At 47.8% G+C, this 11,870-nt stretch overlaps 1 protein-coding gene across 1 annotated transcript; it reads left to right on the top strand.

Annotated features, from left to right (window-relative positions):
- Positions 1-308: 308 nt before the first annotated feature.
- Positions 309-7,319, top strand: TMEM70 (transmembrane protein 70). The gene is made up of 3 exons (XM_045002798.1): positions 309-612; positions 1,584-1,695; positions 6,665-7,319. Exons 1-3 carry the CDS (start codon positions 373-375, stop codon positions 7,111-7,113), a joined length of 801 nt encoding a protein of 266 aa, XP_044858733.1. The 5' UTR covers positions 309-372; the 3' UTR covers positions 7,114-7,319.
- Positions 7,320-11,870: the final 4,551 nt, after the last annotated feature.

The following is an 11,870-nucleotide window of genomic DNA, read 5'->3' as shown; positions in this document are numbered from 1 at the left end:
CCCTTGCCCTGAGCCCGGTCCTGCACAGCGCACCCCCTCCTGCACCCCAACACCCTGCCCTGCCCCTGCATACAATTTCCCCATCCAGATGCGACCCACAGCCCCAAAAGATTCCCCACTCCTGGATTAGGATGTCTGCGAGGCGTCGCTCCCTCATTAGATGGGGAACCAAAGCTACAGGGCTGCGGGAGGTCTGGGTTTCTCAGCCTGGAAGCGCTCGGCTCCGGAGGAGAGTTACTATTGGAGGGGGAGAGGCAGCTGGCCCAATCCCCTGCAGCGAGGGAGGCAGCTGCGCCTTGGCTCCTCCCCTTCCTGGCCTGCCTGCCGCGGTGCGGGGGATCCGCTGAGCAAGGCCGGGAGCGGGTGTGAGCGATGCCGCCGCTCCTGGCTGCGGGCGGCTCCCGAGCCCGGGCGCTGGCGTTCTGGCTGCGGAGCGCTAGGCAGTGTGCAGCTGCCGCGCTGCCTCCTCCTCCTCCTCCTCCGGGGATCCGCGCACCAGCGGCGCGCGGCCCCCGATGGGCGGCTCTGAACGACCCTCCGAGCGCGTCTAGTTGCGAGGTCCCGACGCTGCCGCGGGCCCGAGGTCCAGGATCAGTTGGGAGACTAGCACAGGTGCAGGAGCGTGGGACGCTTTCCTTGTGGCTGGGCTGCGGGCAGGGGTGGACACCTCCGCTCAAATAGCAGAGAGAACAGCAGGGGTCTTGGTTGAGGAGGCTGACCCAGCGACATTCCCACCCCCAATTCGCTGGATCAATTTCCTTGTTCCTGATCAGCAAAAGTAAATGCAAAATCTCCCCAATTTGAATGCATTTTAAACCCTTACTGTCAATGGTGCGTTTAACAAAGTGTTTGCTGGGGGATAAGGTTAAAGAGGCAGAGCAGAGAATTGAAAAAGTGTGCAAGGTAAGGTGTGTCCAGTTACTGCTGTCTATCTACCTAGGTGCTTGTCAATACAAGCACCTTGGTAGATAGACAGCAGTATAGCCAACCCTAAGTTTTGGAACACAGGAATCAGGCCCCTAAATCATACAAGATTAGCTTAAAAATAATGAGTTTTTAAAAAAAATATATATTTTACTCTCTGAGTTCACATTCTTTTTCTTTGCAACTATGAGGGCTAGAAATTTTATTTTAAATGAAAGATGAGGTTCTTGTGTAATGGCAGGACTCTAGGAGCTGGGGATTCAAGTAAACCATGAAATTATATCACAACTCTCACAGTATTTGAAGAGCTGGCAGTGCTGAGGATCGATAGATAGGTGGCCAGAGACTTGCAATGAGCTTGGAATGTGTGGCCTTCTGCCTGTATACAGAGCACTGCTGAAGTGTCTGCGGCTGAAGGGTTTTGTGGCTGCATATCCCATTTCTAATCCCCTGAATCATTAAATCCTCTGTTTCCTAACATTTATAAATTAATTACAGTTACTGATATCTATTAAACTGCTTATTGAGTTTAGTTGTAATATAATTTAATTTTTAGTCTCTATCCTGGGTATAAATTCAACATCTACATCAGAAGAAATCTGAAATGTATGTAGATGATGCAAATGCTTTATTTGCCATGTGCTGCTTTCATCCTGTAGATCATATTTTCTCGTGTGGCACCTGTTCGCTGCTTCAGTACCTCCTCCTTTCATGGACAACTAGAAGATGGAAGACTAATTTACACTGGGAATCTGGCAAAGACTGTGTTGGGTATGTGACTGGAATTGAAATTTGATTTATTTATCCTTAAACATTTCTTTAAAACATAGTGTGCTGTTGGGAATGGAGCCCTCTGATTTCTTCAGATATGCACTAAAGACCACCTTGTGGTCCCCTATACAGTCGTATTACCAACCCCAAAGGTTCAAATAAAATGAGTCTGATTCTAAAAAATCACAAGATATGTTAAAAAAAATGAGCCACACTCTAAAATACCATGAGATTGGCCCCCAAATCACGAGATCTTTTTGAAAAAAGATTATAGATGGACACAATATCTTCAGATTTTCTAACCCCCCTGCTCGTCTCCATTGTGTGTATTTGACAGTTAGTGCAGCCAAATTTATTGAGATTGATTTTTATTGATTTTTTTTGCCCCCCCTGAAGGAGCTCTGACCCCCATATCTGCCTATCCATCAGCCCCTCCACCATCAATTCTTCTCCCAGTACCCACCTCAGTTCTGCACACACCATACTTCAACTCTGCTCTCTTGCAGCTCCTTGGGTTCTTCACTGCCCCCTTCCAGGGCTGGGGCTGGGGCTGCAGTGGGGACCCCTGTCCTTCTCAAGGCTGTTGTTGCAGGAATGGAGAGGATGGGAGGAACAGGAGCAGAGAGTAGACAGACTCATTGTTCACAGGAGGGGAGGAGGGAGCAGGGCTGCCCTGAGCTATTATGCTTTCTGCTTCCCTGACCCATCCTGTGCGAGTGGTGTCAGCTCCTGAGAGGAGAGGTGAGAGCTGTGTCTGCTTTCTGCAGCAGTCCTGCTTGGCTGCTCTTTCCCAAGAGATGGGCAAGTAGGGAAGGCAGGCAGCCAATCAGAAGGGCTGGAGCTTCTCACAGCATGGTGAGTCTGGATCTAGCCCCGGCAAAACCCATGTGACTTGTGAAGAAATCTTGAGAGTTGGCAACACCGACACAGTGTCATTTAATCAGGATTTTTTACATGGAGCCAGGGGTGGTTTAAAATTTATTGGGGCCCTGGGCACAAAGACTATTTGAGCCCCCCACACCTTGGGGGCCCAGGGGCACAAGAACTGGGGAGTCTATCCCCGCTCGGTTTTTAACATGGGCATAGTCAGGTGACACATAGCTGTGGCTAGTGAGGTGGGGCACAAATGAAAGGTTCTGGGGGGTCATGTGCCCCTCCATTTCCCAGGACCCCTTTGGCATGGACACCCAGCAGTGAAGAGGCAGTTCTCCCCATGGCAGCAGCAGTCTCAGTGTGTCCATGCAGCCCTGGCAGGAAGCAGCATTGTGGCTGGCTCACCTTGGTGGATAGTCTGCAAAGCAGGCAGCAGCACTGATACTCCAGCAGCAGGGAAAGCAAAGCAGCCCCATGTGGTGGGGGAGGAGCTCAGCTGGCAGCCAGGCACCCTGCTGCTTCCTCCCTCCCCCGGGAGAGCGCCACTGCCAGGCGGAGTGCTGCCTCCTCGCTGCTAGGCATCCCAGCCAGAGGTGTCCTGAAAAATCCAGGGGGGCACGTGATGCCCTCATGCCCCGCCTTCCATGCGTCACCTCTGTAGATTCAGAATGGCGGCAGCAGGGGCTGTGCTTTGTGGCGGGGTAGTTGATAAGTGCAGCCCCTTCTAGCGGCACTAGCCTCTTCCCAGTGGGCCTTAGCCCCCCCTCACCATGGGGCCCTGCCCTGTGCTCCTCCTCTCCCCCCCCCGAGGTCTCTAAGACCTGCCTGGGGAGCCCTGGACCCTCCACCTGCTCTGGGCAGTGTGTCCCAGGGAGTAAGGACATGGTCCGGGAGCTGTTCTGGATTCCAGCCTGGCCACGGGGCAGGGCCCTGGGGGAAAGAGGAGGAGCAGGGGCAGGGCCACAGTTCTGGTGCTAGTAGCCCTTCCCCCTTCTATCCAGGGTTCCAGCACTTCTGGGCCCCCCAAATTGGCTGGGAGTGCTGGGCATGGGCCCTGTGGGCTCACGCATTAATCAACCACTGCTTGAAGCACAGCAAAGTTCACCAGTACAGTCCTGCAGCCAATGGACTGGAGTAGGTCCTACTTCATCTATGTTCCTCCATACCAACCCATCCACTCCAGATTTGCGGCATGCTGCTATGGAGCATTGCAACAGCACCAGGGGTGTGGAGTTATTCTGTGGACCACAACTTGAGCTCTACCACTCTTTGGGACCTGGGCAAGGCAAGGGACAGGATTTGGCCCTGAATTAATTGGCTAACACAAACCATTATGCTAACTGGCTGTCATGACAGGTATATTGGTGCTGTGAATTGAATGCAATATTTTTAGATATACTATGCAGTGATTTTTAAAATCACCTTCTCAGTTATGTTATGAGCAACTGTGCAGCCAAACAAGCATGCACTGAGCTGGTAGCTGAAGTCCCATTAGAGATCTGCAATGGAATGGGGACTCTGCCAATAAATCAACACAGGATGGGTAAGTCAGTTGTGGTATATTTTTGTCTATTGTGCTTTTGATTTATGTATTGGGCCATTTTATATATTTTGCTTCTAAATTTTGTTAAGAAGCATAGAGGCTTTTGGGCATGTGGCAACTCCCCCACTCCCCGTTATTACTGTATTGTTACTTTTAAGGATGAAACGATAACAGTCAGAAAATCTTGGAAAATCGCAGAGCCCACATGTATCTGCAGCCCTCCATATATGCCTCTAACACCATATGGGTAACTGCACAAAGGCTGATTTACCTTTACTCGAGAGGTAGAGTCTCCATTCCATCTCTGACTGTTGGTGCTGACATCACTAGCTCGGTACACGCTGAGTATGTGAGTAGAGTGGGATGTCCATCATGAACATGAAGCGGCTACTGTGCCCACTTGCAAAAGTCTGGGGAGGAGCTTAGAAGATAAGATAATATCAGTAATGAGACTCCTGCTATTAACCTCTCTTTGGCCAGTCACCTTCCATAGGGCTTATTTTAAGATTTCATGCAAGGGGAAACTACCAGATGGCCTTGCCATGTGTCCCAAAGATTGGGAGGTGGTGGGATAATGATTGTCTTGATGATGATGATTTCAATAACAAATGTGATCAGTTTGCATTTTTTTTAATTGTCAGCCGGGCAGAGTTAAGTTATAATCTGAAAATGCTCCTTTTCTACTCATATGTCCTTACCAGTAATAAAGATTCTGCAGACCATGGGCTGAACCAGCTCCCATTGAAAGAATCCCTTGAAGTGAATGGGAGTTGGACCAGGTCCCAGAGGATGCCTTAGTTAGCTCATGCAACTGCTTTGCATTCACAAGGTTTTAACTGGTGTGAGTGATTGGAACTTGTAAAGAGTGCTTTTGAGGAAGTGTAGGTGAGAATGTTCCTCTCTCATTTGTATTGGCTTTGAAGGGTTAACAGGAGTAAGAGGTAGTACAATTTTATCACTAAATTATGATTCTAAATATACACACAATGGTGAGAAGGTGCTGTTTTTACTTTTCAGAGTAGAACTGCACTTTAAAGCATTTAATTTTGGATAAAGACTAAGGGCTTGTCTACACTACCGCTTAAGTCGGTGTAACTTACGCTGCTCAGGGGTATAAAAAAGCCATCCCCGTGAGTGACGTAAGTTACATCAATTTAGCACGGTGTAGACACCACTTAATTTTGGCAGGAGCCGCTCTCTTGTTGACATAGCGCATCTTCACCAGGTGCAGTACATCAGCGCAGCTGCACCGATGTAGCACTAGGGTGCCTGGGTGTCCAGTTTTTGACCGGAACACCTGGTCAAAAAGGGATCCTGACGGCTCGGGTCAGCACTGCTGACTGGGCTGTTGACTGTCTGGTTAGCGGCACTGCACAGCGGGGCTGGCAGGCTCCCTGCTAGCCTCCACGCCACGTGGCTCCTGGGAAGCAACCACCATGTCCTCCCTCCGGCTCGTACACGTAGGGGCAGCCAGGGGGTTCCACATGCTGCTTCCGCTCCAAGTGCTGTCCCCGCAGCTCCCATTGGCCGGGAACATTTGCCAATGGTAGCTGGGGGGCGGGGGAGGTGGCGCCTGCGGACGGGGCAGCACACAGAGCTGCCTGGCTGCACCTCTGCGTAGGAGCCGGAGTGGGGACATGCTGATGCTTCCGAGAGCTGCTTGAGGGAAGCGCCACCTGGAGCCTGCACCCCTGAGCCCTCCCCCCTGTGCCCCAACCCTGATCCCCTTCCCACCCTCTGAACTCAGTCCAGCCCGGAGCACCCTCCTGCACCCCAAGCCCCTCATCCTCAGCCCAACCCCAGAGCCTACACCCCCAGTCAGAGCCCTCACCCCTTCACCCCCCGGTGCCCTAATCCCCTATCCCAGCCCTGATCCCCCACCAAACCCCTTGGTCCCAGCCCAGAGCATCCTCTTATACCCTAAAGCCCTTATCCCAAGACCCATCCCAGAACCCGTACCCCCAGCCAGAGCCCTCACACTCCCTTGTTACCCTAACCCCCTGCCCCAGCCCAGAGCCCCCTCCCGCACTCCGAACCCCTCATCCTGGAGCCCCATCCTGCATCCTAAATCCCTCATTCCTGGCCCCACATCAGAGCCCCCAGCCCGGAGCCCCCATCCTGCACCCATAACCTCTAATTTCTGGCCCCACCCCAGAACCCACACCCCCATCCCAGAGCCCATATCTCCTCCCACACCCTTGCCTTAGCCTGGAGCCCCTTTCCATACTCCAAACCCCTCGGCTCCACCTCCCCAGCCCAGAGCCCCCTCCTGCACCCCAAACCCCTCATCCTTTGTGAAACATTTTGATAATTAAAATATTAAAGGTGTTTCATAAGGCCTAACTTTTAGTTTATTAACCAAGGAGAAGGACTGAGGGCTTTGATTTCCACATGATGACTTCAGAAGTTCCACGATAAGAAAGGATTAACTGGATCATCATTGAATTTCTCAATTAAAGTAAAGCAGTGGGTATATAAGATCAGTGTGTATAAAGGACTGTAGGGATAACTTTGATCATAAACATTAACTTATGATTTTCATCTCTTATACAGGTGTGAAGTTTTTCTCTTACTCTACGAGCATGTTTAGCTTTTGCATGATGCCCTACATCATCTTGAAAACTGGCATTGGAGTTGAAAGTGTGTTTTTACAAACTGCATTTTACGGCATTGTAGGATTCTTTACATTTATAACACCAGTTACCCTGCATCTGCTTACAAAGGGCTATGTGGTTCGACTGTATCATAAGGCTGAGACGGACACATACACGGCCATTACATATAATGTTATGTTGGCAGAAAAAAGAACTGTGTTCCATCAGAGGGATGTCAAGGTTCCAGACATCAGCAAGATGTTTACAACATTTTATGCCAAAACTAAATCAATGCTTGTTAATCCAATGCTTTTCACATATCCACAGGATTATAACCATCTCATGGGCTATGACAAACCTTTTTATTTTGACTTGGAGGAACAAAAAGAATCCAGTGAAAGCAAATAGAATTAGACGATAGAGTGAAGGTGACTGTCTTTTTTTGTATTTGTCCAGTGCATCATTTCTAAAACCATACAGAATTCTGTAACACATTCGTAAGTGTCAGTAATTTAGAGTTTCTTTATCATATTTCAGAATGTATAGAAAACTGAAGCTTTTTTAATTTCAGACTATCTGAAGTGTCTTAGAATTAAAATGAAAATAGATGCTTATTTGTTCTCAGTTTGATTTCTGTCGTTACAGTCATGAAGAGAAGGAAAATGGATTTGATCTTAATTTTATGCTGCAAGCTCCCTAATATAGTATCTTAAAGGAACCATTCCTTAAAAAAAGCAACATTGACTAATCAAGTACACGAACAAGAATGTTGAAGCCCAAAAAAGGATCAGTGTCTAAAAAGTGAAAGGGACAGATATTTTGGCTTGTCTTGTTCAGGAGGTATAAAGCAGGGGTAGGCAAACTGTGGCTTGCAGGCCACATCCAAACCGCCAGCTGATTTAATCTGGCCCTCAAGCTCCCACTAGGGAGCAGGGTCGGGGGCCGCTGCGCGTGCTGTGGCTCTATATGGCTCCCAGAAGCAGTGGCATGTCCCTCCTCTGGCTCTTATGCATAGGGGCAGCCACGGGCCTCCATGCACTGCCCCTGTCTCAAGTGTCGCCCCCGAAGCTCCCATTGGTCAGGAACTGCGGCCAATGGGAGCTGGAGGGCAGCTCCTGCGGATGGGGCAGCACACAGAACTGCCTGGCCACGCCTCCACATAGGATCCAGAGGGGGGACATGCCACTGCCCCTCTCACACTCTGAACTCATTTCTGGCCCCACCCCAAAGCCCACATCCCCAGCCAGAGCCCTCACCCCCTCCTGCACCCCAATTTTGTGAGCATTCATGGCCCGCCATACAATTTCCATACCCAGATGTGGCCCTTGCGCCAAAAATGTTTGCCTATCCATGGTATAAAGGGAGTAGAGACTGTCCATAATTCCCCAGGTAGGAATATTCCCAGCATGAAGGAGTCCCCAGGAAACAGATAGCTACTGTTGCTGGCACTACAGCTCCTTCCCTGCTGCCCTCTCTGGAAGGAACAGAAGAAGTATCTGGAGCATAATGCACTCTGGCCGTCCCTAGCTGCTGGATGGTCCCTTGGAGATTGTGCAAGTTAGCTGGAGGAACTCCCAACTTACTCTAACCTGTAACAAGGCTGGGGTGGAGAAACTGAGCTCGTAGCAATGCCTCAATAGCCCCTCTGCTGCGCTCAATAAAAACAGCTCAGCAGAGAATCTGGTCCACTGAGATAATGCAGTATGTATATATGACAACAGAACATAGTTAAATGTGGTCCCATGCTAATGAAAGCTCTGAAGCAAAAGAAATCTCCTGTGGAGTACTGCATGGTCTTTTGGGCCCTATTTTCTTTGGAATTCATAGCACTGCAAAGAAAACAGCTTGTTTACGAAGGGGGTTAGGCCTCTGAATCTCTCTGTCAAAATGGATTGCTTAGATCCGTTTTACTTGGTACAGAAATTGGATTTCAGTGTTTCTTTTTTAGAAAAAAGGAATGTTTGGTGATGTAAGGTGATAGGCTTTTTTTGGTGGATAAATATTCAATTCCACCTAAAAAATTAAGATGTAATGAAAGACTTAAAATACTTTGAGGTTTAAAAAATTGATTGAATTGACAAATAAAGTAAAAGAAATTCAGATGAATCCTTTTATGCCAGCAGTACACTTTATATTAGGGCAGCGGTTCTCAAAATGTGGGTCGGGGTCCTGCTTTGAATGGGGTTGCCCGGGCTGGCTTAGATTTGCTTGGGCCCAGGGCTGAAGCCCGAGCCCCACTGCCCAGGGCTGAAGCCAAAGCCCGAGGGCTTCAGCCCCGGGCTGCAGGGCTCAGGTTGCAGATCCCCCTACCTGGGTCTGAAACCCTTGAGCTTTCAGCTTTGGCCCCTCTGCCCAGGGTGGTGGGGCTCAGGCTTTGCCCCTCCCCCCACCCCACCCAGGGCAGTGGGGCTTGGGCAGACTCAGGCTTCAGTCCCCTCTCCTGGGGTCGTGAAGTAATTTTTATTGTCAGAAGGGGGTCACGGTGCAATGAAGTGTGAGAACTGCTGTATTAGGAGAATCTCTTAGTGCTAACATACTAAATAAGTGACCGTTATGAATTAAAAATAATTAAGATTTTTTTTTCTTTTTAGATTACTCCTAAGTTCCAATTTGGCAAAAAGGCTTTTTGATTAGTCTGTTTTCTTATTTTAATGTCTCACTAAAGAGAGACACAGTATCTATATATTTTTTTATTGATCTAACTCCAGACACACTTGTTGAATCATTTAAAAGCAAACCAAGCTATAGAAGGGTTTTGTGGAACCTTTCTTGTTTCAGAATGGTCATACATCTTAAAGACCTGTTCCAACTCTCAGTGAAGAGACTCCTCAGGTAAGCAATAAAATGCAAGAGGCGGTGCATTCGTAAATGATGGTGAAAAAGATGAGACCAAAGATAAATGATTTAGACCACCTGAAATGTATAATAATTGTGCTGAAATCCACTGTTTCAAGTGTTAGTGTTGAGTGAAATAGAATTTTATACATAACTAAAAGAAATCTATACGCTCTTGCATTTGTTTGGTCTTACAAAGGAGCTCCTAGTTCCATGCGATTTAGTATCTGCTGTCATGGAAATTTACTTAAAGATATTTGCTATGTTCAGTCTCCTGCTCTCTTTTTGATACCTGTTTATACAGGTTGAAGTTGGCTCTTTTAAAGGAGGGAGAAATGGGAATTTACAAAGGAAGGAAAAGAACATAGGAATTAGATTAAAGGAAGGGACTTGTATTTAAACACTTTAAATCATAGCAAAATTGTCAATTTTCCCTCCTCACTTCTGCAACAAAATTTTCACTGCCATTTTAAAATTGTTGACAATTCAGAATTTTACTGATTAAACTTAAAATAGCCACACTGAGCTATCAAATCCCATGACCAGCTCTAATTTTTAAAATGAGGGGGAAAAGTGAAACTCTGTCTTATCTATCTGGTTGTATCATAGCTGTGACACATATAAACATAGGCTAGTTGTCATGGTCTTTACTTAGTATATATATAAACTCATGTACACTAACAAAAGTACCAATACCAGCAAGTGAAAAATGATGTCTCATGAATATGGTGTAATCAGAGGTTATGACACTAATGATTGATGGCAGTAGTAATCTTGCAGCTTTTTTGTTGAATTTAGACATTAAAACACAATTTTATTAATATCACATACAAAATGTCTTTGCCTTTCAGCATTATATAAGATCACATTTACTAGAGAAACAGTTAAAATATCTTAGATGGTTTTTATACTGAGAGTTTGCAGAATAGTTATAAACAAGTTATGGAGCAAATTGTGAATTCAGAAATATCTCAGGCAATTATAGTTGACTTTAATTTATTGGCAGGTTGTAATCCTTTTCACAATTACAGGGCTAACTACACCTTTGATCCCCCTCTCTGGTTTCAGAGTGCACCCCTTCAGGTGCTAGGCCCTGCACCTGCATTTCTATCTGGGTGGAATCCTGAGATTCTCCTACTCTTAGGCCTGGTCTACACTAGGACTTTAAATCGAATTTAGCAGCGTTAATTCGAATTAACCGCTCAACCGTCCACACCAGGAAGCCGTTTAATTCGACCTAGAGGGCTCTTTAGTTCGAATTCGGTACTCCACCCCGACGAGGGGAGTAGCGCTAAATTCGACATGGCTATCTCGAATTAGGCTATGTGTGGATGCAAATCGAACTTAGTAGCTCCGGGAGCTATCCCACAGTGCACCACTCTGTTGACGCTCTGGACAGCAGTCCAAGCTTGGATTCTCTGACCAGCCACACAGGAAACGATCCGGGAAAATTTGAATTCCTTTTCCTGTCTGGGCACTTTGAATCTGATGTCCTGGTTGGACATCGGGGCGAGCTCAGCAGCACCTGCAACGATGCAGAGCTCTCCAGCAGAGGAGTCCATGCAATCCCAGAATAGAAAGAGGTCCCCAGCATGGACAGACCGTGAAGTCCTGGATCTGATCGCTGTGTGGGGCGATGAGTCTGTGCTTTTGGAGCTGCACTCCAACAAATGGAATGCAAAGACCTACGAGAAGGTCTCTAAAGCCATGGCACTCAGAGGATACAGCCGGGATACAACGCAGTGCCGCGTGAAAATCAAGGACCTGAGACAAGGCTACCAAAAAGTCAGAGCAGCAAACGGACGCTCCGGAGCCCAGCCCCAGATAAGCCGCTTCTACGAGGCACTGCATGCCATTCTAGGTGGGTCTGCCACCACTGCCCCACCAGTGACCGTGGACTCTGAGTATGGGATAGTGTCGAGGGGCAGTTCCTCGGCGATGTTCGCCGATGGGGAAGATGAGGAAGGGTTTGTGGAGGACGACGCAGGCGACAGCGCTTACAATACCGCTTTCCCTGACAGCCAGGATCTCTTCATCACCCTCACAGAGATCCCCTACCAATCCTCTCCGGCCATTAACCCGGACTCAGAATCAGGGGAAGGATCAGTCGGTAAGTGCTATAAACATGGAAACATTTATTTTTAAAAAAACAGGAATAAAAAATATATAAAAACTATATAAAAACTTTTCCATATAAAACTATATAAAAAGAAGGTCCACACATATAGGGATGGAACAGAAATCCTCCTGGGACACTTCCACGAAGCTCTCGTACAGGAGCTCGAAAAGCCTCCGCAGGAGGTTCCTGGGGAGAGGTGCCTTATTTGGTG

Source organism: Mauremys mutica, chromosome 2 (assembly GCF_020497125.1).
Source record: "Mauremys mutica isolate MM-2020 ecotype Southern chromosome 2, ASM2049712v1, whole genome shotgun sequence".
Classification (NCBI taxonomy): Eukaryota; Metazoa; Chordata; order Testudines; family Geoemydidae; genus Mauremys; species Mauremys mutica.
Note: the sequence above shows the minus strand (reverse complement) of the source record. Positions and strands in the feature narration are given on the sequence as shown.